Raw genomic sequence first — 24,513 nt, forward strand, 5'->3', positions numbered from 1 at the left:
AGCAAAATCTCCTACGATGTTGTGCAATGGCTGACCGCAGCTCATGCCACTTTGACAGGGTGGTAAAATCGCTGCTCTCATCTTGTTTAATAAAGCTGTACACTATTTCGGTTTTGCCACTGCATCCACTGGTCAGACCAAACTCAAAACAACAAAGCTATTTGGGAGTGGCTGCCATGAAGTGAAATGAGTGGAGTGAACATAGGAGTAGGCTCCAACTCTAACTAGGTCCATATCACTGCAGGCAAAGGCTTGATTGGTCATATTGTAGCATGACCAGAAAGTGAGTAACAATTACTAATCCCTGTGTATAATCCATAGCCTTCAATTCGTGCAGTGAGAAAAGAGGAGGACCAAAACACTACAGACAAGGTTTGGTTTTCACCAGTGATGTCATTTATTACATTTTCTCCTGGTCATGCAGTTGCGCCATTCCCATAATGAAACTGAAACAAGGAAATCTGGTACATCCCCTGGGTGTCTGCAGAGTCTGGGTATATAGGTAAACATGCAACTTCAGACAATTTAATATGAATACAATGAATAGTACCAGCTCAACTCTTTCTTCCACTGACAAAGCCATGTTTTATCTATTAATTCACAGTTGAATTAAATGCGCAGGCTTTACAGACACCCACAATTTTTTCCCCTCCGTAGATTAAACATGGCTTTGTCAACAAAGAAATTTGCTCTTTGAAAAAAGAGATGTATTCATACTAAAGATGTTGTTCGTAGCTGTATTCTGACCTGTGTGTCTAGACTTCACAGATACCCTGTACAATGTTGTTTTGCTCAACACAGTTAATTTTCAGGATTTGTCTTCACTGACACCAATGACAGGCCAATTCAAGCTGGGCATGTTTTCATTATCCACATAACTGCTGCAGTTGAACCATTTAGGGTATGACAAGGTGTCCACTGGCAAAGGGGAAGTTTTGACTGTCTGTTCCTGGAGGTTTAAGTTTATCCCGTAAATGTTTTCATTGATCTAATGTGTTCCATGGATTAACATTCCTCATGGCTGAAACGAAATCAATGGAAAACCTGCAAGCACACACAAGGAACTTACATCGCAAATGCGAACTTGCCAACAACATCAGTGTAATGAAGCCAGCCCAATGGGAAGATTGTGAGATTTCTATGGTTCTATGGCTGCTTTCTGATGTCAACAAGTCATAGTCACAGCATTTTTTATTTTGAGCGTGTGCCAAATTTGAAGAACTATGCTTTACATGATCTTCTCAATTTGGCTGACTTATGAATGCATCTGGAAGAGTCGGGGAGGAGTGGAAGATACTGAGGGAAATATTCAGGCACTTAAAAACATTTTCCATTGAGAAAGACCACCAGACCAGTTAACCTCATGGATGGACTATGATCACAGAGGTGGACCGTAATTTTCAGCGACAAATCTCAACATTGCCTGTCTATGACGATTTCAGAACACCAACATTATTACTACCATGAGAACATCCACCAAAATGACAGCACAGTTGCTAAGAATCTGTACACAGTCAACAACGACAGTGACATGGGTCAATATTTATCTCCATCAACAATATCTCACAATAATTTTGGATGTTACACATGATAGACGACTTGGGAAATGTAATTTAGCAAGTGTGGATCTCCTTTCATCTAGTCACAACATTTAAAAACTGTGTTTTTACATTAGAGATCCCTCTCAAGCGAGAAAAGACAAACTGGACTTCATTTCTGTTCGGATCACAAAACTGAACAGAAGAATAAAGAATAAATAGTTGGCACTACTTGTGTAAAATGAGTGTACCTTGTTTTTTTTTTTGCTGACTTGAGTGAGTATTTATGAAATGTTACTTATATCGCCGTGCACTTTAATGGGCCACTAAATGAGCACTGTGACGTGCAATGTAGTTGCTATTCAGGTACTGTATAACTGCTCAGCATGCCAGGTATATCCAGAGCCTTACTGGTGGCTGAGGACTGGAGTTTTGTGTGCTTTGTGAATATACGGCGCTGCTTTGAATAAAACTCTGCTCAATCAAATCTATTTGCTCTGTTTTACCAAAAAAGATTGAAAACATAGATGCCGACTGTTCCCATATATTCTGGGAATGCTCAAAACATATTTGTAAGAAATAATATTGGTCATTGATACTAGAGTGGAGATTAGATGAAATTGCACTGTATAGCCTTATATGGCACAATAAACACCCACCAACAAGACACGTCAACACTGTGCGGAATGTATATGTGATGGAAAGACCTGCCTTCGGACGCAGACTGAGAAATGTGAAACGTCTTGTCTTAAATGGTGACTGTATACGCAGTAGTTCTGTGCGTCTTTCTTCCATAGCTTTGTCTTTTTGTTTCTTTGTTTTCTGTGATAGTCCCTGTATAAATGCCAAGCTAAATGTAGATGACCATCTAAGTGCATTACCATAACCTCTGCCTAGACAATCACGACGACTCCAACAGAATGGACTGAATCTATTCTATTCACCACCTACTACAAGGACTTTAATATTAACTCCTGTAAACTTCAAACCTTGTAAACTTGAGAGTCATGTTGTGCTTTAGAGATAAACATTCATGGACAGTGGGAGGAAACATACCCAAGAGGACAGAACAGGTTCACTCCAAACTGTGTCGAACCTCATGGTAAGGACCTACAACCAACTTACAACTCAAGGTTCATTAAAAATGTCCCCAGGATTTCTCTGTCATTTTCATTCACCATTTTCATTTTCACAATCCTCCGACATTGATGGGTAAATCAGAGCCAATTCAAGACTCACCTTCTGTCAAAACCACTTGTTCTACTAATTCTTTGGCTTGTAAGAGAACCGTAAACATGAAAACATTCTGGACGTTTCACGATGGCAATGCTGAATGAACTGATGCTGTACAACGAGAACAGGTGCTCCTGGACTTTGGACCCACAGAACATTCATTTATCACGTCATACGTCAGTCACGCAGAAAAGTATGAAAATACAAACCTACAATCCTGTGACTCCATTTCGAACAATCAGACGACAGTGCTGATGTCGTCAGAATCATCTGATTTCTTGTGTTTGCTTGGAAGAGATTTGAGGTACTCCAGGTGCCGCCTGGCATCCTCCTGGTTCTGACGGACATAGTACACCACATATGAAATGACCATTGCAAACCAGCCGAACATGGTGACAAGCATAGCATAGTCTGTAGTCCTTCTCGTCAGGTTACACAGGTCAGCGTCTACAGCCAGGAATGGCCGTCCTTCCTGCTGCAGAAGTTCAGAGCTCCTGCAGAGAACCCGAGCTGCTGCCTCATGGTTGTGTGCCATTCCGCCAATTGCCTGCTGCAGAGCGCAGTCACAGTGCCAGGGATTATTGTCCACAATGATGCGCGCACTGAGCCGAGCGAATGCATCCTTATGCACGCTGGTTATGCGGTTGTGAGACAGGTCCAGGACCTGTAACGTGGCCTCGATCCCACTAAAGGCGCCCTCACCCAAAGTCTCCATTGCGTTGTAGGAGAGGTTCAACTCTCGAAGGATTCTGAGTTTGCTGAAGACCTGGTCAGGCACGGCACCAATCTGGTTGTGGTCCAGCCTGAGCAGAACAGTGTCGAAGGGAAGGCTGGGTGGGATTTCTTTAAGACGGGACTGGCTGCAGGTGATGTTGAGGCCATGCAGGTGGAGGTCTCGCTGACAGATGCAGCCTTTGGGACACATGCTGGCAGAGGGGAAGCATAGAGCCATGAGGACGAGGCTCTGGAGAAGCAGGCACATCGGGATGGAACGTGACAGCCACAAGTCTAGTAGTTTCATCCTGAATAGCTGTTAGCAGCATCCCGTCAGGGGAAACTTATGACTGGTGTTCTGCTGAAGTTCCCGGAGTCTTGGCAGGTTCTGGCATGGCAGGGCCTGAAACAGAAGCAAAGAGTGATGCATGTGATAGTGAGCGGATAAGGGAAGCTGAAATGAGACTGGTTGAAATGGCCATGGTAGCAATCAGAGAGATTTGGATTACAGGCAGTGGGCGTCAAACTCAGTCACACAAGGATCCACGATGTTAAAGAATCTAAACACAATGTGACGCCACTCTCTAGTGTTGTAGTACTCAAGGTTGGTCTTGGTCTCCTCCTCCAAACCTCAAATGTATTTTTACTCTGCCTTGTCTCTATCTCCAACTGGCTGGATTTGTACTCAAGACTGGTTGAAACTGACAGACAAAACTGTCATAATTGGTAAAAGTGGCTCTTTGTTCCCTTTTGTTGACTTTTTTTCTTTAATATTTGTCAGGGGTCTCAAACTGCTATGCTATTTGTTTCAGCTGACACCTGACTGGTTAACCAATGTGTGACTCTTTATATATACTGCCCTGGTCTTGTCTCAGTCTTGGTCACCTTGCTCTCTCTCAATACACTCCAGTGTCAATAATGTCTTTGTCTCGGTTGGTGTGGTCTTGACTACAACACTGCCCGTCTCCCTTTACATGAATGGAGAAACCATCTCTGTGACGCAATCCCTGGCTCTAGTTTTGATCTTGGAGCTCAAAAAGGCAACTAGTTTCTCCCATCAAAATGCCCCCATGTATCAAGTTTTCGGGTTCATGGGAGTTTCCAGACTGATAGTCGATGTTACTTATCTGTTTGAAAAGAATTGGTCACACATTAGCTAGGGCATCTATAATGCATTATTAGAACAGCCACAAGACATTATATTGCATTTATAGGCTTCGCCGAGGGTGTTCTCAGCATCACTCATTATGTATGACAGTGCATGATATCAGCAAACTTTATTAATCCTGAGGGAAATTCTGAAAATGCCGATTCAAGAATAGAATGAACAGAATACCGTGCCAACGAATCATTGACTGTTACTTTTTCAGGGTTGAATTGTACATTTTAATGCCACAGGCAGAAAGGACCTCCTGTGGTGCACAGTCTTTGAGATGGGTCGTCTCAATCTGTTGGTCCGTGTGCTTCTGCATTGGACCAGCAGCTGATGGAGGGGGCGGGTGATGTTGTCCAGGATGCTCCTTAGTTTCAGGATCATCCTTCTCTCCATAGCCATCTCTAAGGATTCAAATTTCACCCCATAATAACTTCAGGTTCTGGGTATATTTTTGCAACACCATTCATGGTTTAGGAGCAAAGTATGTCAAGTATGTCTTTCTCCTCCACCTCACCTATTTAGTGCAAAACCTGTGTGAACATCAACCAAGCTGCTCCTCTTCTTCTTGCTCAAGTGTAGCAAAAAACTGGAACAAGTGTCAGCAGAACATGCGGCCTGTCACAGTTCCATCATCAGCAAGAAGCTCCTTTGGTTTCGTCAGGATGTCGATCAAGCTGACTTAAACTGTGAGCATACATGGTGGTTCCGCGAGTTCTTCAGTGCAAGAGCAAACATTAAAACAGAGCATGCATCACTGAGGCATCCACTTGTTCATACAGGGTGAACAAATGACAAAGGGGATGCTGGGGTTCATGGTGGTGGTCGCTGGAGAGTCAGAGACCACACAAATCTCAATGAACTCACAGGTCTGGACACCATTAAGGCACCACTTTACATGCTATATCTTGTACATTGTAAAAAAAATGTTTTACTTTCTCTCCTTCTGAAGACTGCCTACATTCCATTGTCATGCAGCTTCCGAAATCGGTTTCTTTAATCATTGAACTTTACGGCGCACGTAACAGTGGGGAGAAAAAGCAATGCCTCTATCAATGTGCAGATAATATAGTCTTACGTTCTGGTTCTAAAAACTCACCATTGTTTTTGCTGGAGCTCTGTGAAACACCATGTCCAGCTAAAGATACACTCAGTAGGTGGAGTGACACATCCCCCTGGACTCCTACACATTCACTGCAGAAGGCAGCAGATGCTTTGGGGGTTTTTGTTGAAATAGACCAAATGGGCTGCAAACCAAGAAGCATATTTTACCCAAATAAAAACACATCTAAATATTGAACATACCGCCTCTGGCTTAGTATAAAATGGAAGCTCCAGCAGGCGTAGGGTGTGCAAGTCACGGGTAGTGAGACAGGCTAAAAGTGCAAGCTGTAAACAAACCACTGAACTGTAGTGAGGTTCAAGGTATACTGTACTTGCTAGGTCCAACTGTGTGTGCACGCTTGAGTGCGACGGTGGCGAGGAGAAATGGCAGCAGATCAGCCCAGGTCAACCGGAGTGTGGAAATTCATTCCACGTTCGTGTGAGGCCACCTGTGATTCTAGTTCATGGAAACCAGTGTTGGCTTCTGAACGGCAACGTTGTGCTTCAGTACACCAGTGTGCAGCTTTTCATTCAGCAAGTCCATCTTAGGAACATTCATTTACAAATGCATTTTTAAAACAGCATGACAAAAGGTCTCTCCAGAGAGAACAAGCTCTGTATGCTGTTTCAACGAAAGCGCATCTCCAGAAGACCATCTGATTGAATGCATAAATATATTGTCGAATACATATCGTGCTTGTAGCACGTTCTGAAAACGGCTCTGAAACACACCCATCGCCGTTGCCATAGCAATAGCAACTTTTCCGATCAGGTGTGAGTCTGCGTGTGGCAACGGTCGCCATCGAGAGAGGAGCTGCTGACAACTTACCCGCTTCGAGCCGTCACTAAACACGTTCGTCACCTTCTGCCTGTTCACGGACTAATGACAGCAGGCCTACGTGAATCAGTGACACGCGAACCAAAACCATCTGGATTACATTCGAACTGACGATGAGGAGCGCAGACGAATGAATTCGATGAATGACGCTCACAAACGCATGAATAAAAGCCGACGCGCGTCTCACTGTGCAACGAGATGGAGCGGAGCAAGCAGTCGGGACATGGAGCAACAGGCGGTTCGAGTCTCACATGCATTCCTGACAGTGGTCCGTCACATCCCAGATGAATGACCCGCCGACTGACCAGCTCCAGCGTCATCTCTGGTACCATCCGTGTGTGTTCTGGTGTAGACATGCACCAGTGAGGAGACAGGGAGGGTCTTTTCATGCAAAAATAGAAGAATATCCGGTTACCCTTCAATATAAAACAAATGAACCTTCGCTCAATAATTCCACCCATACCGATGAATTTGTAGTCTTTATTTCTATTATTGTTTTTATTCGACGCAAAACCAGTAAAGAAATAAAATGCATGAAACACACCACCGCACGAGAAATTTATTTGAAGATCAGTCATATATTTCCGTCATATATTCCTTTTGTACAAAGAAAAGGTGCTAACGTTCTGAGCTGAGCAGCCATTTCCTTATGTGGGCTGCTGGCAAGTTCCACACGGATAATGGCCTGCCTTCACTTAGTCTTATCCCATTATCTGACCTCGAATCCGGGTCAATTACATGAAGATGGGCCAGCAAGGCTCAAGAATAGAATGACAGCCTCCTATTTGTCCATGTCAACCCAGTTAGGTTGGAGAAGTTACAGAACTCACTCAGCGTGAATTTTCATTATGTATTAAACCTTTTTTTTTTAATCAGCGAGGACAACTTCCCATCACTGCTTCAACTTTCAGACACTGGCCAAACACAAAGATGCATTAGTGCCTCCGAATCCAAAAGAGTTGGACAGCGAGACTCTTCTGCCATCTGTCAGCCACCTCTGGGAAGTGCAGGGAACATAGTTCAGGTTAAACTCTGGCTCAGTCCGGTCCAGGTTAAGTGTTGGAGGCAGGGTGGCATGATAGCAGGCAAGAGCAGTAAAAGCTGCCTCCAGAGCCCCCGCTGCTCCCAGGAGGTGACCAGTGGCTCCTTTAACAGACGAGACAGCCAAGTTTGCAAGGTTCCCCTGAAAAAGTCTCTTGATGGCAGCGTTCTCAGCTGCATCCCCCAGTGGAGTGGAGGTGGCGTGAGCATTGATGTACGTGACCTGGGCAGGTGAGAGGCCGGCATCTTTCAGAGCTGCTGACATGCACCTGCAACACAGTGAGGAAACCATCTAAACCTTCACTCTATTTTAAGATGATTAGCATTTGGAACCAGTCTTCCATGTTATTCAGTCTAACTTGGAAATGAGGTGTGACATTTGAATAAATTTTAAGACCATGTTTACTAGACAAAGTTAATCGCATCAGTCCTCATCTCCTCATTTCCCTTCTTCCCCCAATATATTTTATGCTACTATAATGGCATGCAGACAACTCCTCAAATTCTTGATTTAACCACATGTTTTTCCAATACAATTTAGTGATCCAACCATGACCCAAGACAACTGGACTGCAGTACAACTTGTGGAAAATGTTCATCTTATTTACCAAACGCATCTTCAGTTCTGGTCATCCATCACCCAAATCCATCACACATTAGCTAGGGCATCTATAATGCATTATTAGAACAGCCACAAGACATTATATTGCATTTATAGGCTTCGGCGAGGGTGTTCTCAGCATTACTCATTATGTATGACAGTGCATGATATCAGCAAACTTTATTAATCCTGAGGGAAATTCTGTTCGTAACATGCTCTGTACACAACATATAACTATAAAATGAAGAAAAAAATCTTATAAACAATGTGCAAGAAAATGCCGATTCAAGAACAGAATGAATAGAATATCGTGCCAAAGAATCATTAACTGTTACTTTTTCAGGGATGAATTGTACATTTTTAATGCCACAGGCAGAGAGGACCTCCTGTGGCGCACAGTCTTTGATATGGGTCGTCTCAATCTGTTGGTCCGTGTGCTTCTGCATTGGCCCAGCAGCTGATGGAGGGGGCGGGTGATGTTGACCAGCATGCTCCTTAGTTTCAGGATCATCCTTCTCTCCATAGCCATCTCTAAGGAGTCAAATTTCACCCCATAATAACTTCAAGTTCTGGGTATATTTCTGCAACACCATTCATGGTTAGTGAAAATAATTCAACATTAAATTACAAGGTTTGGAATTATTATTTTTAACTAGATAATAATAAAAATGTTGAAATGTAAGTAAAATTTGTTCATTTCATTATTTGGCTTTACAATTAAGATCCCTATTGTTTTGGTGCGGCATCCTCCTATGTGATAGGGTGTGTGCTGCTGCTAGATTTTCGGGATTCTGGGAACAGAAATAGCAGATATTACATTGGTTAATAACTATTGAAGTAATTGGGGTCAGGAGTATGTTTTTGATAATCTGTGTTTTTATGTATATCTGGAGCCTTGAAAGAAGAAGAAAGGGACTACACTCTGGTTTTCAAATAAAAACATGACATTGCTCAATCTTGAGCTGAGATTGGGAAAGCTGTGTCAAAAAGACTGCAGACAAGTTGCTTGGACTCGTGCTGTCGCTTGTTGCTCTCGAAACTCATTGGTACATTTACTCCTTATTTTGTGTTGCAGCCAGTGAATGAAATCGGAGCCCAAGTAATTGTGTGAAAAATACTTTTCATATTCCTCCATTAACTTTGAATAGATTGAATAGTAAACACAGTCACCTAAATCATCACCAAATCTTCACTCTTCCAGAGTAACACCCAGACTGTACATCATAGCACTCTATAAATGTACATAACCTTAAGAGCTTTTCAAACCTTTTTCTCCAAACCTACCTATGCAGACCCCTATGACACTCCTAATATTTAACATTGTTATATTGTTTCATTGAATTTATTTATATATCAAATGACAAGTTTTGTCCCAATTTATAATCTGTGCAGTGAGTTAGACTATTGAATATTCCTTGTTATTTCTTCTCTCTACATTTTTTTTTAAATACTAGCAAGTGTTAAGACTAGTAGATTGTTCACCTGAATGCACCATCTCCATCTGCAGCGGGGGCGGTGATATGGCTGGCATCGCCAGAGACTCCATAGCCCAGAACCTCTGCATAGATCCTGGCTCCCCTCCTCAGCGCATGCTCCATCTCCTCCAACAGAAGCACTGCAGCTCCTTCACCCATCACAAATCCCTCTCTCTCTGGATGAAATGGCCTCGATGCTAGCTTCGGGTCATGATTCCATTTGGTGGCTAGAGCACGTGCTCTGGCAAAGCCGGCAATGGCCAAAGGACTGACACAACACTCTGTTCCTCCAGCAACCATTGCCACTGCGTCACCATGGTTGATAAAGCGGGCAGCATCACCTATGGCATGAGCTCCAGTTGTACAGGCAGTAGATACTGCATGGTTGGGACCCTTCAGTTTGTGTTTAATGCTGATTTGTCCAGCTGCCATGTTGACAAGGATGCGAGGCACAAAGAAGGGGCTTACTCTTTTGTAGCCTTTGCTTTGGAAGGCAGCTGACGTACTGGCAATTTCCTCCAGTGGCACCATACCCATACCAACAGCCACCCCTGTGGTGAGCTGTTCCTCTACGGTCTGAGGGGACCATCCCGAGTCTTTCAGAGCAAGTTGGGCAGCACAAACGGCCATGACAGTGGCTTGTGACATGCTGTTCATCTCCCCACGAGAAACATAGTCTTCCTCATTGAACTGACCTTCTGCAGTCCCTCTGGGTACCATGGCAGCGACCCTACACGGGACAGTTCTGTATTCATCAGAGTGGAGAGCCACAATACCACTGTAACTCCCAATGAGTCTCTCCCATGGTAGCGAGAGTCCTGTCCCGAGAGGACACACTAGTCCAATACCAGTAATCGCCACTCTTTTCTTTTGATTGGTTGAGCTGTGTTTGTGTCCATGACCGAGAGATTGGCCTTTAAAAATGTGACCAAAAAGTGTTCTCGTTTCACAATGCCGAATAAAGACTTTAGTCCAACAAGATAAAGCAACAAATTGCGTTATAGTCCTCATTTTCTGTCAACCGATCCAAAATGTGTTTAGGTTCTATCTAGTTAGCTACAGAAGGGGCGCCGGAGCAAACAAAATACACATTATGGTGATGAAGTTCTATTTGGATACAGTCAATATAAGTAACTGTATTTCTTGTCATTATAAACATAATATGACTTCAGGAATTGAGTTTTAAAAGCATTTATTATTGTTACAACTTCCAAATACGAGCCGGCGCCGACGGGGCAGCTAATCCGCACGATCTACTCATGCCTGCGCAATGGCCTTGTTAGTATTTTTACCACCTGATCTGCCCGATGTGATCCGGAAATTCCGGTGCTGGAACCGGAAGAAGATGTGTCGCATGATCTGGCACGCCCACATGGTTATATCACGTTTTTATCGTTAAAATCGCCTACATTTTGATTTTGATTTACTTTTGTAAATTGTATGTTTTTATCTGATATTCTATTTTTTAAATACAGCATGAGTGAATCGATAAACATGTCAGGCTCCTCCAAAATGTTTGACCTCTGCAACGAAGAACATAATCACACGCATGCGCGAGTGTTCACCGTGACGTCTTATGTTTTTTGTTTTTTTTATTTTAATTGCCAAAATTAAACAAATGTCAAATCGCTGTGCAGGTATCGATGAATGGACGATGTAAGTATTAGAAACGTACGAATGAAAATGACAATAATTATAAAAAATACAAAAATATTATTATTAATCGCAAACCAAAACAGCAATAAAATACAACAGGATGTAAAATAAAGTATTCATATTCACGCGAGGGGATTAAATAATTTAGATGAAGATTTTAAATTGAGAGCAAGCAGTAAGTTTAAGCATATATTGAGTAAGTGAGCATATTTACATTTATGAATGAACTTGGCTGAGATTATAATGAAATTAATGATAAAATAAATGGGAGGTAAATGCTCTTCATATAAACCATAAATAACATTCTTCTGTATTTGATTTTCATGAAGAAAAAAAAAACGTGTACTGACTGGTCTGCCTCGTTTTTCCACATATTTTTTGGGCTGACGGGCTGTGAGCGATATTTCTACGCATGTGCTTTCAAAACTTCGGCTGAATTTGAAGGAAGTGCAACTGTAAATGCTAATGTCATATCTGTTCTCTTTTCTCTGAATACTGTCTCTTTCTTTGAATACTATTTACATTCTAACTGAGGAGGTTTTGTGGTTTCACATTTTCCTGTTGGATGTTTGCCTGCGTGATGGCTGCGATTCTTGCAGTAGCTCCGTCTCAGCACGCCAATCCAGTATGTGGCGGTAATGCAACTTCGTGCAGGTTACCACCCACCAGTCACCACTAGAAGAAGAGAGTCAGCTGTCTATTCGAACGTTTCTCTTTCCATAGACGTCTGTTTGTCTGCTTGTATGTCAGCAAATTCTGCCATTTTCCTCCAGTGGAACGTTGCTTTTGCTGCACCTGCATTATGGTTATGACACGGACTCTGACGACGTTACAAAATACGAACAACTATTTCCTTCACGTGAAAGCTACTCGGACATTTTGAGGTGTGAATTTACTCCTTATTTTGTTCTTGCATTCTCATCCTTGAAATTGTTTCACTTCCGGGTTTCTCTGATATCGTCATTATTATTGGATTTAATGTGCTCAGGAAATCCTGTTTGCCCTTTGAAATCACAGGCAAACCAATGAAGTAGTAAATTCCGACCATTTCGGAGCAGTGATCCCACAGTATATTCTCTTCCAAGCGGTTTCCCATTCACGGGGTAGTGTAATGTCTCCTTTAAATTGGAGATAAAGATGATGAGAAGATAATCAGATTGTATTATCTTGATTGCGTTTTGCTCGCTGTATGCCTGGTCTAAAGTATGAAGCTTGTATTAAATGCTGCGCAAATTAGCTTTTTCGTCACCGAGACCGAGTCTAGATGTCCGATCACTAGCGCTGGCAGCTACTCTGAAAGGGGCTCTCCGGCTCTCAGCGTGCGAAACCGCCGGTTTTCGCGGGGGTAAACCGGAGGCATCATTCTCTCAGGTGCCACTAAATGCCGCTGATATGTGGTGTCTCGAAAACGTAATGCGATAACTAAAATGTGTCGATGAAATCTTGTTTGACTGTCCATTAGGTGCCTCAGTCTCACAGTGCGTTCTTGCCGTTGTTGGGAATGTTACTTGTTACTTTTTGTAAGAAATTAAATTCGTAACAGTTACAAGCATAGGCGTCAGTTCAGGAACATAGAAACGTAGAGCCTAACGAATGACGGGGAGAAAAGGCTGTTAATCTAGTAAAAACCTATGATAGTCATTGTCCCCACCGCTGAACAAAAGTAACTTTTGCTTCATTCCTCCTTCCGCCCCCCCAAAAAAACAAAAAGGAATTATTACTAATAACTTCTAGAGTAATTACTTTTCTAACCTTTGAGTGAGTATTTTGTACAGTTAACCATTTTCAAATGTCACCATCAAAACTGTACTACTGTACTGTCTATGGAACATTTTAATTGTACGAAAGAGATGTAATTTGATACCTTTTCCCTTCATTGTCACTGCATTCCCTGTTCCTTCTCTCACATCTACCGGACTCTTCAATTTCTCTTTCTCTCTGTCTGAAGTGTTATTCCCCTTCTGTTTTATCTTCAGCCAACAATTTGGGGTTGATCACCAAAGGCAACTTGGATTGATTTGAGGTTCCTATAATATTCCACCGGACCAAAGTCATCACGTCCTGCTCATTCTGTTCCAGCAAGTTTAGTGGCTCCTACACAGCCACCAACCAACTCCACAACAACAGTCTTAGGTAAGAAAAGAGAGGGAACAAACATAGAAGTAGCAATGCTGCTTATGAAGAGCAATGAGATGAAACGCTGTAGGGCTACAATGATGGATTGATTGGTCGCCTGATTTATTGGTGCCGATATTGGATCACATGATCGGCACCTCAAATGAAAAATATATGCCAATTTTGACAAAATGACAAAAACAAAGCAGGAATTTCTCTGGAAAAATCTACTTGTGATGCTGCAGAGACACCTACAGTACCTGCTGCTGCAGCAGCAGATAGCCAGCCAGCTATGATGGCGGTCATTTGGCAATACTTCTCTGTCCAGGAAAATTATATTTGAATTGCAGTTTGCAACGTGTGCACCCATGGAGTCAGCCTCCACAGATAAACAAGGCACTTAACCTAAAACAATTTGTGCGAAAGCTAACCGGTGCTACTCGCAGGCAAAACGAATGCTAATGGTGTTGTTTAGGACAACTTTATTATTTATTTTTGTTTTTAAGTTGCAAGTTTTCTATAGAGTGTTGTTCAATTGTCATTATTAAATTGGTTATTGTAAATAATTAAAGAATATAATGGCTTTTGTGTGTGACATAGTTGAGGAGAAAAAAGTAAAACAGTAGAAATTGGTATCAGCCTGTTGGGACTTTCAAAAAATCAGCCAGTGATATTGGCCGAAAAAAGACCATCGCTGCACTCCTCATAATGCATTGATAATTACAATACAATAATACATTGAATAAAGTGTTTAACCATCGATCGAAAGAAAAGCGTTTAATCACTGTACAATATCGACTTCAAGCCTTGTAAATGTGTTGTATAATTATCATATACTTAAATAATAATAAAATCAGAGACAGGAACAATGCACTACAGCACAGGAAAAAAAAAATATAAACCTGACCCTAGTTACTATGCTGAGGGGCAAGTAGGGTAGGACAGGATGGATCAGTCAGACAGGGAGTCAGTTGATGGAAAGCACTGTATGCAGGCCTAGAATCACACTTAACAGTGAAGCGTCACCACGGGCGAGGAATCTGATCAAATAAAGTTCAGACGTGAAACATGGGTCGGACAGTCCTAGTCATCTTTGACTGCATTTGAACTGCGTGTGCTTGTTGCGAGCGAAATAAGCTGTCGAGAATGTATTACTGTTGGAATTGGAAAGACAAGATCACATCTATGATAGTCATTCAAGGGCAGCATGACCAGGCCAGGGGAAAAACTCTTCTCTTAAAACATGGCGTTTTCATCAAGTAACATTGATTGTATGCCATCAGGTGATTATTTTATTATTGTGGTCATGGATTCAGGTTCTTTTAAGTTTTCCAGCATTTTTTACGCATGTTTCACTTTGTTCTTTTGTCATCTGAATTCCTTTTTGACTCCACTATTGCATTTGACCTATTGCGCTTGTTTGAATAACATTTACTATTACGGTCTTTTTGTCTCGCAGGGTTGCAGCATGGGGCTCCTTGCGACACTCCAGTCAAACTTCCAGCATGTTCTGCTGTATGAGAGCCCTGAGCTTCAGCTGAAAACGCGACAACACATTCCTCATGAGATGCTGACTGCTGCTGCCCAGCAGGAACTAAACAAGGCCAAAACGGCTGACCAAGGTCATAATGATTGATCTCTCGATACATGTGGATGCAACACGTTCTTTACTATACATAGGTTTTTAATGCGGTGGCAAGTATTAGAAGCATTTGTGATGTTAATCCATATTACAGTGTTTTATTGGAGAAATCATGGTTAAGGAACAAACCTGAAGCCGGGGGGTGATCCCCAAAAAGTTCCATTGTTTCATTTTGAAATTTCTCTACATGACATATTCACTGCTGCACGTTTTTTAGTTTTAGTTTTTTTTTACACTATTGTGTAAAAGAGCAACTGTTGAGTAGCATAACTTCACAAGACAGCAGGGAAAATTGTAGAAATCTACAATGTTCACCACGGACATCACCATTAGTTTAAAGGCAGTTATGGTGATGTCTTTGGTGTATTTTTGTTTTTGCAGCCAAAATAAACTTTTAATCCCTAATGTATCTGTACAACTTGTGACCTGCTTTGTGTTTACACTCCTGGAACTAATTGATTCCCTGAGGGTATGAACCAGGGATGGGCAAACTGGTCCTGAAGCGGCAGAGGTGGTGTAGGTTTTTGGTTCAACTGATCAAGCACTCACAGTTTAGCCAATTGGGTGTCTGCTGAAACAAGCAGGACCAGACTGGCAGTCAACTGATTAAACTCATGAGACACCTGATTGGTGAAAAGGAGTCCTCATCATCAGGTGGAAGAAAAACCTGCTCTCACTGTAGCCCTTTCTGGAACAGTTTGCCCTCCTCTTTCGTAAAACATGGACCTGATCTTGCATTTTACACTACGGTTTTCACAAAGCTTGTAATGTCTTCCTTTCAGACTGTACACTTGGAATAGAGGACTTTCTGGTACTACGACTCCTCCAGTGGTTCAAACAGGACTTCTTCTCCTGGGTTGACTGTTTGCCCTGCAGTGGTTGTGGTGGTCAGACACAGAATGCCGGTTCCCTCAGTCCCAGCACAGACGATGTTCGGTGGGGAGGCCAAAGAGTGGAGAACCACTTTTGTGCCACATGTGACCTGTCTACCCGATTCCCACGGTTAGTTTTAGTTGTTTGAATAGATTTGTCATGTCTGTCAATGATGTATTTGAGGTTTAACTACAAGTTAGCATTACATAACCTATACATGACATTGCATAAGTCAAAATCTAGCAAAATGATCATAAAAACCTGGGATGCACTGGGACAGCAAAACAAAACAGGATGACTGGATGTTGTTATGACCACGGCGAGGGCTTGGACTGTTGTAGAAAGTCCAAGAAGCAAATGTTAAAATGCATGTGACATAGATGTGCTTTGTGTTCTTATGAGTGAACATGTTTCATTTTACAATCTTTAGACAGAGGCCTGTGCAGTATTCATGAGTGGGATAAAGTAGTACACTAAAACGATTAGGATTTCATGTAATTGTTTATCACACATTGTTGAAACATCATGCAGTATGAATACAGTCACCGCCATACAGTGATTCTAGTAATTGGCATAAAAGTTCTTTTGGTGTTTCTGTTTTTGGCCTTTGTTGCCTCATTCGGTTTTCAGTTTCGGCCAAACATTTTCATGTCAGTGCATCCCTAACAAAAACTTTAATATTGGTTTTAAAAATATAAATCCCTTTATATTTAAACATGGTGAACTCCCAATTTGTAAATGCAATATGAACTGATATGAAATACAACAGTGTGCGTTAGTAAAACCATGACAAAGAGTGGGATTTTGTTTTTAATTGGAGAAACCGTACAAAGCTTCTGAATGGGGAACAAACGTGCACATTAACAAAAGATATTTGGGTAGAAAAAAAGTATACACACACAGTGTTTGAGTTGCAGCCTCAATTCTAACTGACTCATTATGTTTCACTTATTTCTCAGCGTTTATTTTGGATCCATGGATACAAGGATGACTTATTTTTCAATGAATGAGCGTGGACACTCGGAGTGTAGATTGGAATCTAAACCAAGGAATATGTTTCATAATTCCACACTACTGGCAAATGATTTTTTTAAACTCAATAGTGAAAAAGCAATTAAATCAATATAATTTGAAAGAGGGACTGAATGAGGGACACCTGCTGTATGCTTATCTGTTGCCGAGGACCCTTTCTAGCTCTGTGAGGGCCCTAGGCAAGATGCTGCTTAGGGGCCTCTAGTTTTGTTGAACAGCGATGAAGAGATTCCTATCCATTTAGGTGGTCTACTATGATACCATCATCTTTTATAGTTCATGAGCAAAACAACATGTAAAATTAAACATCTTAAGTTGAGCCAATCAGGCAAGTTAAACTGATTAAAGATCATTGTGGTACAAGGAAAAATAATAACTTATATGTTGATAAATAGAACATTGAGTATTTATGAAACATGTTTATTTTAAATGAGAAAAAACAGATAATGAGGTGATCCTGTCCCATGGACATGAGCTTAAGCTTTGAGAAACTCTTCTCTGCTGAGGTCACAGTCACAGGCAGTGCCTCAAGAGTGCAGGCAACACTTTAGGCAATCAGCAGATATGGGACATTTGGAGAAAGTCCAAATGTTTTTTTGTGTGTGGATAAAAGTGAGGAGCTCAAGAACGGCAAGTTTGTGACCTCCACAGCCAACTCCTTTCCATCAATGTTTTGCCCAATTACAGAATTGTCACTTTTAAGAATTTAAAATTAATACTGTGACAACTGTGTAAACTAGTAAACAACATGCCTAATAACATATATCTTTTATATTATATTATTATTTTATTATAAATTACAGTATAACACTTTTAAATAGGGCCCTATAAATAACATGCTAACCTCCGTACATTAATCTTAAGTAAAACTAAAATAACATTATGTGTCAAATACGTGAGAATATGATCACTGATCAACATGCCCTCCCTCCCTCGCCACTACTTGTGTGGTCACTGTGGCAAGTGTGTGGTTCAATGACCTAATAAAACCAAAGAACACAAGCTACAGCTTATTTAATTTTAGTTTATTTATGGTCAGTTTATTTGTAAGGTTATAATAAGTTTAATAAACATGTAACCACAGATGAAAACAATAATTTCAGTTCGCCTCATAAGATGCTGAATATGCAGCTTTCAGCCTCCATGGTGCCTTCAGGATCCTAGGCATTTGTCAAGATTGTCGATAACAAGAAACGGCCTTGCTGTTGCCATAGGTGCAGTTCAATACAATCCTCTGTTCTGTCTCATTCTTAACTGTGCACACGTCATCTTCACTAGATACAACCATCCTGAAAAGCTACTTGAAACCAGGAGGGGGCGCTGTGGGGAGTGGGCCAACTGTTTCACCTTGTGCTGCAGAGCCCTGGGCCTGGATGCTCGATATGTCTGGGACAGCACCGGTAAGTGTGCTCTCCATATGACAGAACAATGTGACATACTCTAAGCTATTTGACATTTTCTGTTCTTACTGGCATTGGGATGTTGGCGGTATAAAGTAGCTACGTCATTGAATTGTAGTCTATGTCCAGATCACGTGTGGACTGAGGTGTACTCCGAGGCTCAGCAACGCTGGCTCCACTGTGACTCCTGTGAGAATGTGTGCGACAAACCGCTGCTGTACGAGGTCGGTTGGGGCAAGAAGCTAGCTTACATCATGGCTTTCTCTAAAGAGCAGGTGAGCGAGCAAAAGGCCTATCACAGGTGATGCATTCCATAAAGGCAAAATACATCAATCCACTCTTCCTCGTGCTGCTTGGCCAGAGGGAGGAGGTGGAGCTCTGATTAGATTAGATTCCCTTTACTCTCCCCACAATGTGGATATTAATGACATCATGGATTCAATTTAATTGTGAAAAGGTGATGAAGTCATTCTGTGTTTGCCTCAGTGCTATTTAATTTTCATCAGTGGACCCTATAGATTTGCTGGCATGCAGGAACATGTGAAACACAACTACATAATATATAAGGTATTTTGTTCCCTAAATTGTAAAACAAGACTGAAAAGACCTGTGAAATGAAAACAACTAACAACCAAATATGTAGAATTTAAGAAAGGTAATGCAGAAATATTACAACTAATCCATTTATTGATAAATTAAATCTGTTTCAAACCTTTCCGTTGTTGTTAAACATAGTTATCATCTTGTTTTCTGTTTTTTCACTATGATTCTAATTGTATAGAAAAATCCCAAACTATAACTGAACCCGATTTCTTTGTGTTTTTGTGACCTCAGTTGCTCTTCTTATTCTTCTTATAAGTCAATTCTCTGCTTCTTGAGGTTGTTGGATGTTACATGTTTTGATCACATTAGTTAGGTCTGTCATTTCTGTTGACAGTTTTACTCCTGCTACTGAAGTAGTCATTTTTCACTTCTATGATTGGTTAGGAAAGGGTTCACAGGCTAGCTAACCTGGAAGGGATGCGAATTTGGTCTTCCTGTAATTCCCCTCGCTGATTTTTATAGGCTGGGCGGAACATCCAAATAAAATATAAAGTAAAATAGGCCAAACAAATATGCACCTATTGATCGCTAGGTGAAGGTGAAGCACAAAACAAACAGGAGAAAGCTCAAATTGACAAAAAGGAATGTGTATTTATGACATTTAATTAAAATGAGCGCTCAAAATCACACTCGCGATCAAAGGTCTGACCAAAAATGGACGTCGGACAGCCAAAAGAAAAACGTAAATTTGCCAACAGAAATCTGACCCCAATTATGGTGTAGAAATGAAAAGAAGGAATTCGGCTCGTAGCTTCCAACCTCAAGCAGTAACTATGATTACAGGCCGCCGCCCATGTTTCGGCTGACACAGAACCATAAAAATACAATTTTAACAAACAAACAAAAGCAATGTAATACCCAAGGAGTGCTCATTTTGGGTCTGATAGCATATTCAGATTTTTTTCTTTTACATTTTCCATTTCACATGCAATAAAGAAAATACACTAAAATGGGACTCAGTGTGACCATGACAAAATCAATATAAATAACTTTTCATGAAACTGTGGTCACTTTACTAACCATTTGAATTTCTCTGTTCTCTTCTTCACCTCTCTCCTGGCTCACTCTGAGAATATTTAGCATGAAATGTCTTAGAAACATTGCAGTGTGTATGCGGATGAGTGGCTATGCAGTTTTTCAATGGACTGGTATCAAGAAGGTAATGTTTCACTTCATCGTGCAGGTGGTTGATGTGACATGGAGGTACTCGCGCCAGCATGCTGAGGTGTTATCGAGGAGGACCAGCGTTCGAGAGGCCTGGCTGGTGCACGCCATTAATGGACTCAACACTAATGTACGTCTCCCTCCTCCTCTCCTCAGTCCCTCAGTGTAACACCAAACTTGGGTTTTATCGCATGATCATCTCCTGCAGAGGCAGCGCTACCTGGGCGCTGAAAGGAAGAAGCAATTGAGTGAACGGCTCATTGTTGAACTGGTGGAATTCCTCTCCCCAAAGGAGGTTAAGGCTGGTGAACTTGGTGGACGCAGCTCTGGCTCCCTGGCCTGGAGGATGGCTCGGGGCGAGACGAGAGCGGGTGACCCAACATTAGGGGTTAAGTGAAGTGATATATACTATATTTTGTGTGTATACATTGGTGGATTATACATTTGGTGCACATTGCGGGCTTGTGGCCTGCCTTGGCAATCAGACACGCTGCGCTACAGCATTGTCACTCTCTGTCAAATGGAGCCAAAGTCAACAGAGGATGAATATTCCACTTCGGAATCTCAGTCAAAATCTGTCACTTGCTCTTGCTTATGCTCCTACTTCGCTCAAGTTCAAATGCAGTGATGTTGGCAGTTTTTCAACAATGGCGCCAATGGAAAACTGAACCCATCATGCAGAGTCAAACACTTTAAATGTAAACATAATTGAGAGAAGTCAGACTGCTGGATCAGACATTGTTTACGTCATGATTCTGATGGCAAATGAAATTCCTTGCAATGCTTTTATTTACTTGAATTTATTTGTCACTTATACTCCTAGAAAACAGGTTTTGTATTCATGCCTAACGAGGACGAGAAGAGGAATCATTTGGTCCATGTGCGCTATTCTGCCACCAAAGACCAGTACTGTCGAGTGTCCCGCAGCTCAGAGGTCACCAGGGGTTGGGATCAGTGTATATGGAAGAAGGACGCAGTCTTCAGGAAAGTGGAGACTGACTGGCAAATGGTTTGTTCAACTGTTTTCCCTTCTGGAGAAAAGACACATGTAACTGTATCGATGGTCTTGTGATTTGGTCATTTCAATCTCAAACTATCCCAAAAACAATCCTTCACAAGATTGTTGTTACTATGTGAGACTTGTCGAAACCAAAATAATAATTCGTAAAAATGAATCAAGCAAACTACAGACTTTTTAAAAAATTTACAGTGACCCCATGCCTAAAATTGGCAGCAAGTACATCATTTTTGTGAGTAAAAAAATACCCAATGCGACCAGAGTGGAAGACTTTACTTTTTTATTTTTTTAAATAAACCACTATAAAAATTTCACATTATGGTCTCGTGAATAAAACTTCAGCAGTTCTTTATGGCATGATTGTCAAGTCTCGTCCCCCTGCTGCTACAGGCCAGATGTTGTAGCTCAGTGCCCAGCGAAAACTGTAAAATTATTTTATTGAATAAACAATAGTTGGCTACATTTCATGAGGCCATTGGTGCACTGGAGGGTGCGAGGGGTAATCACTGGGATGTGACGGAGCAGAAGGCTGGCTGCAATACTAGTGCTTCATAAGCTTGATGTCAAATGTCTGGGTCATCTAGAGTGAACACATTTTATATTGATATTAACCTAGTGGTTATATGTGTAACAGCATGGTTTGTTTTTGTTGTAGGTGTACTTGGCTCGAGAAGAGGCTTCAGCTGCTGGAAGAATCAGCTGGAAGTTTGACTTTTCTCCAGCTGGGATGAAAGTACAGTCGGTGTCCATCATGGCAAGTTGCAAGTCCTTCCATTCTGGAAGAGTCTGCTGGCATGTGGACGCAGGGAAGACTCATGCTGAGTTCTTTGGAAGTACGTTACACAAATTGAATACCTCACAACTGAGATTGACATCACACTTTCATACTTATATTTGACCCGCAGATGGTGTGATGTACCCTATCCTTGCGCTAAATGGCTGCTCAGAGTTTACCATAACTGCAGAGCTCAGCGGTGGAGAAGGAGAGATGTCATGGCAGCATGCACAGCTCTTCAGACAGAGTTTGTCAGAAGATGTAGTTTCATTTGAAATCATTGTCCAATTACAAGATGCCTAATTGCCTTTGGTTGTTTCTCCTAATTAAGTACATTCTTACCAGTGTGTGAGTTTTTATTTGTCCGTCTGGTTTGGATTCGTTTTTGAAGCGTTGTCCATGCCACAGCCAGACCACCAGGTGTCTTATGTTCTGCTGATCATCTCCCTCCAACTACTGTTCGCTCTCCAGTGCCTCTTTTGTCTATCAACAACTATGAGTTTTGGGAACTGTTTGAGAGAATAATAACCTCGTCTTGACGATTTTTGTTTTTGATGTTGTCGTTGGTTTAAGAAAGAATTCCTAATTTTTGACTACTAACCTATGAATCATTTTAGTTTAGCTGCTCTGCTCGTCTATACTGAAACTCAGAAAATTCACCACTGATGCACAATCTATTCTCTTTCCATTGAGTGTCAAGGACAAGTAACTGTCTTTTCTTTTCGATTAGAAAAGACCATGAATTAAGTTTTTTCTGTATTCAGGGAGAGTCCGTTTATATAAACGCAGGCAATTTCTGTGTTCTCAATTGATGTTTTCAGATCCCCTCCACGGTTGATAAAATTTGCATCAACTGCAACCAATTCATTTATTCCAACACCTCACAGATATCAACGTATAATATGAACAATTTGGGTCTTTCTATCTACATCCAAGTTCTGCTGCCTCCTGCTCAGGTAGCTTTCTATCCATCCTTTAGCTGGGGCTCTGATCCCATATTCTTAAAGCTTTGAGATCTGTATGTCATGTGTTAAATCCTTTTCCAGAATCCAGAAATATTCCTTTCTTTTTTGATAGACTGCTGCTGCTACGTCACCGATTACACTCATCAAAGCCGCATGGCCAATCTCCCGCTCCTGAAGCCAAACTGTTTAGCATTCAGTATTTTTTTTTCCAAGAATGTATTTGGTCTTTTTTGTATGTAGGAGAATTGAGGTAATAGTGACACTGGTCTGTAATATTCCACATTTTGCTTGTCTCCTTCTTGGTGAAGGGGGATGATCTTCTGTATGCCAGAGCATCATGGCAGGTCTCACTGCTGTCCATATAGAGCTTGCATTCCAATCTAGTTGCTGCTCCTATCACTCCGTCCATATCACACCTGCCTGACGACCAGTTCCACTCTGCCTGCACTGTCTTCTTCGCCTGTTTTAGTCTCTGCCCATCACTCTGTATGACTGACACTTGAACTCATGTTGTGAAACACTGGCATCACGCTTGCCCGCGATCTACAATCTACGATCTACAGTTTGGAGTGTTTTTACTGTAGAATTATGAAATAAATTGACTATGTACTGTAATAATACACACACACACACACACACACACACACACACACATATATATATATATATATATATATATATATATATATATATATATATATAAACCACAAGAGGTTAGTGAAATCCTTCACTGGATGATAAATCCAGTGAAATCCTTCTCAGGATGCTCCACTCTACTATCCCTGTGAGTTTTGAGTGTTTTTACTGTAGAATTATGAAATAAATTGACTTTATGTACTGTAATAACATGGATATTATAAAAATAATAATAAAAAAAAACCTACAAGGTTATTGAAATCTTTCACTGGATTCCTGTTCAGGGAGCTCTGCTCTACTATCTCTGTGACTTTGAAGAGTTTTTACTGTAGAATTATGAAATAAATTGACTTTATGTACTGTAATAACATGTGTATTATATATATATATATATATATATATATATATATATATATATATATATATATATATATATATATATATATAAGTACAAGTTAGTTGAGTTAGTGAAGTTAGTGAAATCTATGAATGGATTCCTGTTCAGGCTTCTCTTGGCTACTATCCCTGTGAGTTTGGAGCGTTTTTACTGTAGAATTATGAAATAAATTGACTTTATGTACTGTAACAACATGGATATTATAAAAAAATATATTTAAAAAAAACTGGAAGAGGTTAGTAAAATGTTTCACTGGATTCCTGTTCAGGATGCTCTTGGCTACTATCCCTGTGACTTTGAAGAGTTTTTACTGTAGAATTATGAAATAAATTGTCTTTATGTACTATAATAACATGGATATTATAAAAATAATATTAAAAAAAAACTACAAGAGGTTAGTGAAATCCTTCACTGGGTTCCTGTTCAGGGAGCTCTGCTCTACTATCCCTGTGAGTCTGAAGAGTTTTTACTGTAGAATTATAAAATAAATTGACTTTATGTACTGTAATAACATGTATGTTATAAAAAAATATATTAAAA

General features: G+C 41.0%; 3 protein-coding genes across 7 annotated transcripts; 1 reads left to right on the forward strand and 2 right to left on the reverse strand.

Moving 5' to 3' along the window:
- Nucleotides 1-390: 390 nt before the first annotated feature.
- lrrc3b (leucine rich repeat containing 3B) lies at nucleotides 391-6,947 on the reverse strand. Of its 2 annotated transcripts, none has more exons than XM_053862171.1 (2): nucleotides 6,832-6,947; nucleotides 391-3,888 (listed from the first exon to the last, which is right to left on the reverse strand). In XM_053862171.1, exon 2 carries the CDS (start codon nucleotides 3,790-3,792, stop codon nucleotides 3,010-3,012), a length of 783 nt encoding a protein of 260 aa, XP_053718146.1. In that variant the 5' UTR covers nucleotides 3,793-3,888; nucleotides 6,832-6,947; the 3' UTR covers nucleotides 391-3,009. The 2 variants fall into 2 exon arrangements, with proteins under 2 accessions (XP_053718146.1, XP_053718147.1); XM_053862172.1 differs by having other exon boundaries at nucleotides 5,738-6,928.
- A 142-nt stretch (nucleotides 6,948-7,089) lies between these two features.
- On the reverse strand, nucleotides 7,090-10,733 carry oxsm (3-oxoacyl-ACP synthase, mitochondrial). Of its 2 annotated transcripts, none has more exons than XM_053863543.1 (2): nucleotides 9,705-10,733; nucleotides 7,090-7,890 (listed from the first exon to the last, which is right to left on the reverse strand). In XM_053863543.1, the coding sequence occupies exons 1-2, from the start codon at nucleotides 10,706-10,708 to the stop codon at nucleotides 7,488-7,490; spliced, it is 1,407 nt and encodes a 468-aa protein (XP_053719518.1). In that variant the 5' UTR covers nucleotides 10,709-10,733; the 3' UTR covers nucleotides 7,090-7,487. The 2 variants fall into 2 exon arrangements, with proteins under 2 accessions (XP_053719518.1, XP_053719520.1); XM_053863545.1 differs by lacking the exon at nucleotides 7,090-7,890 and adding an exon at nucleotides 7,903-8,753.
- Nucleotides 7,683-23,642, forward strand: ngly1 (N-glycanase 1). 3 transcript variants are annotated; one of them, XM_053863541.1, is made up of 11 exons: nucleotides 7,683-7,852; nucleotides 13,330-13,486; nucleotides 14,928-15,090; nucleotides 15,893-16,112; nucleotides 18,294-18,415; nucleotides 18,545-18,690; nucleotides 20,202-20,312; nucleotides 20,391-20,570; nucleotides 21,006-21,191; nucleotides 21,856-22,033; nucleotides 22,106-23,642. In XM_053863541.1, the coding sequence occupies exons 3-11, from the start codon at nucleotides 14,937-14,939 to the stop codon at nucleotides 22,276-22,278; spliced, it is 1,470 nt and encodes a 489-aa protein (XP_053719516.1). In that variant the 5' UTR covers nucleotides 7,683-7,852; nucleotides 13,330-13,486; nucleotides 14,928-14,936; the 3' UTR covers nucleotides 22,279-23,642. The 3 variants fall into 3 exon arrangements, with proteins under 3 accessions (XP_053719516.1, XP_053719515.1, XP_053719517.1); XM_053863540.1 differs by lacking the exon at nucleotides 7,683-7,852 and adding an exon at nucleotides 12,033-12,237; XM_053863542.1 differs by lacking the exons at nucleotides 7,683-7,852; nucleotides 20,391-20,570 and adding an exon at nucleotides 12,033-12,237.
- Nucleotides 23,643-24,513: the final 871 nt, after the last annotated feature.

The sequence above is a fragment of the Synchiropus splendidus genome, chromosome 4 (assembly GCF_027744825.2).
Source record: "Synchiropus splendidus isolate RoL2022-P1 chromosome 4, RoL_Sspl_1.0, whole genome shotgun sequence".
NCBI classification, from domain to species: Eukaryota; Metazoa; Chordata; class Actinopteri; order Syngnathiformes; family Callionymidae; genus Synchiropus; species Synchiropus splendidus.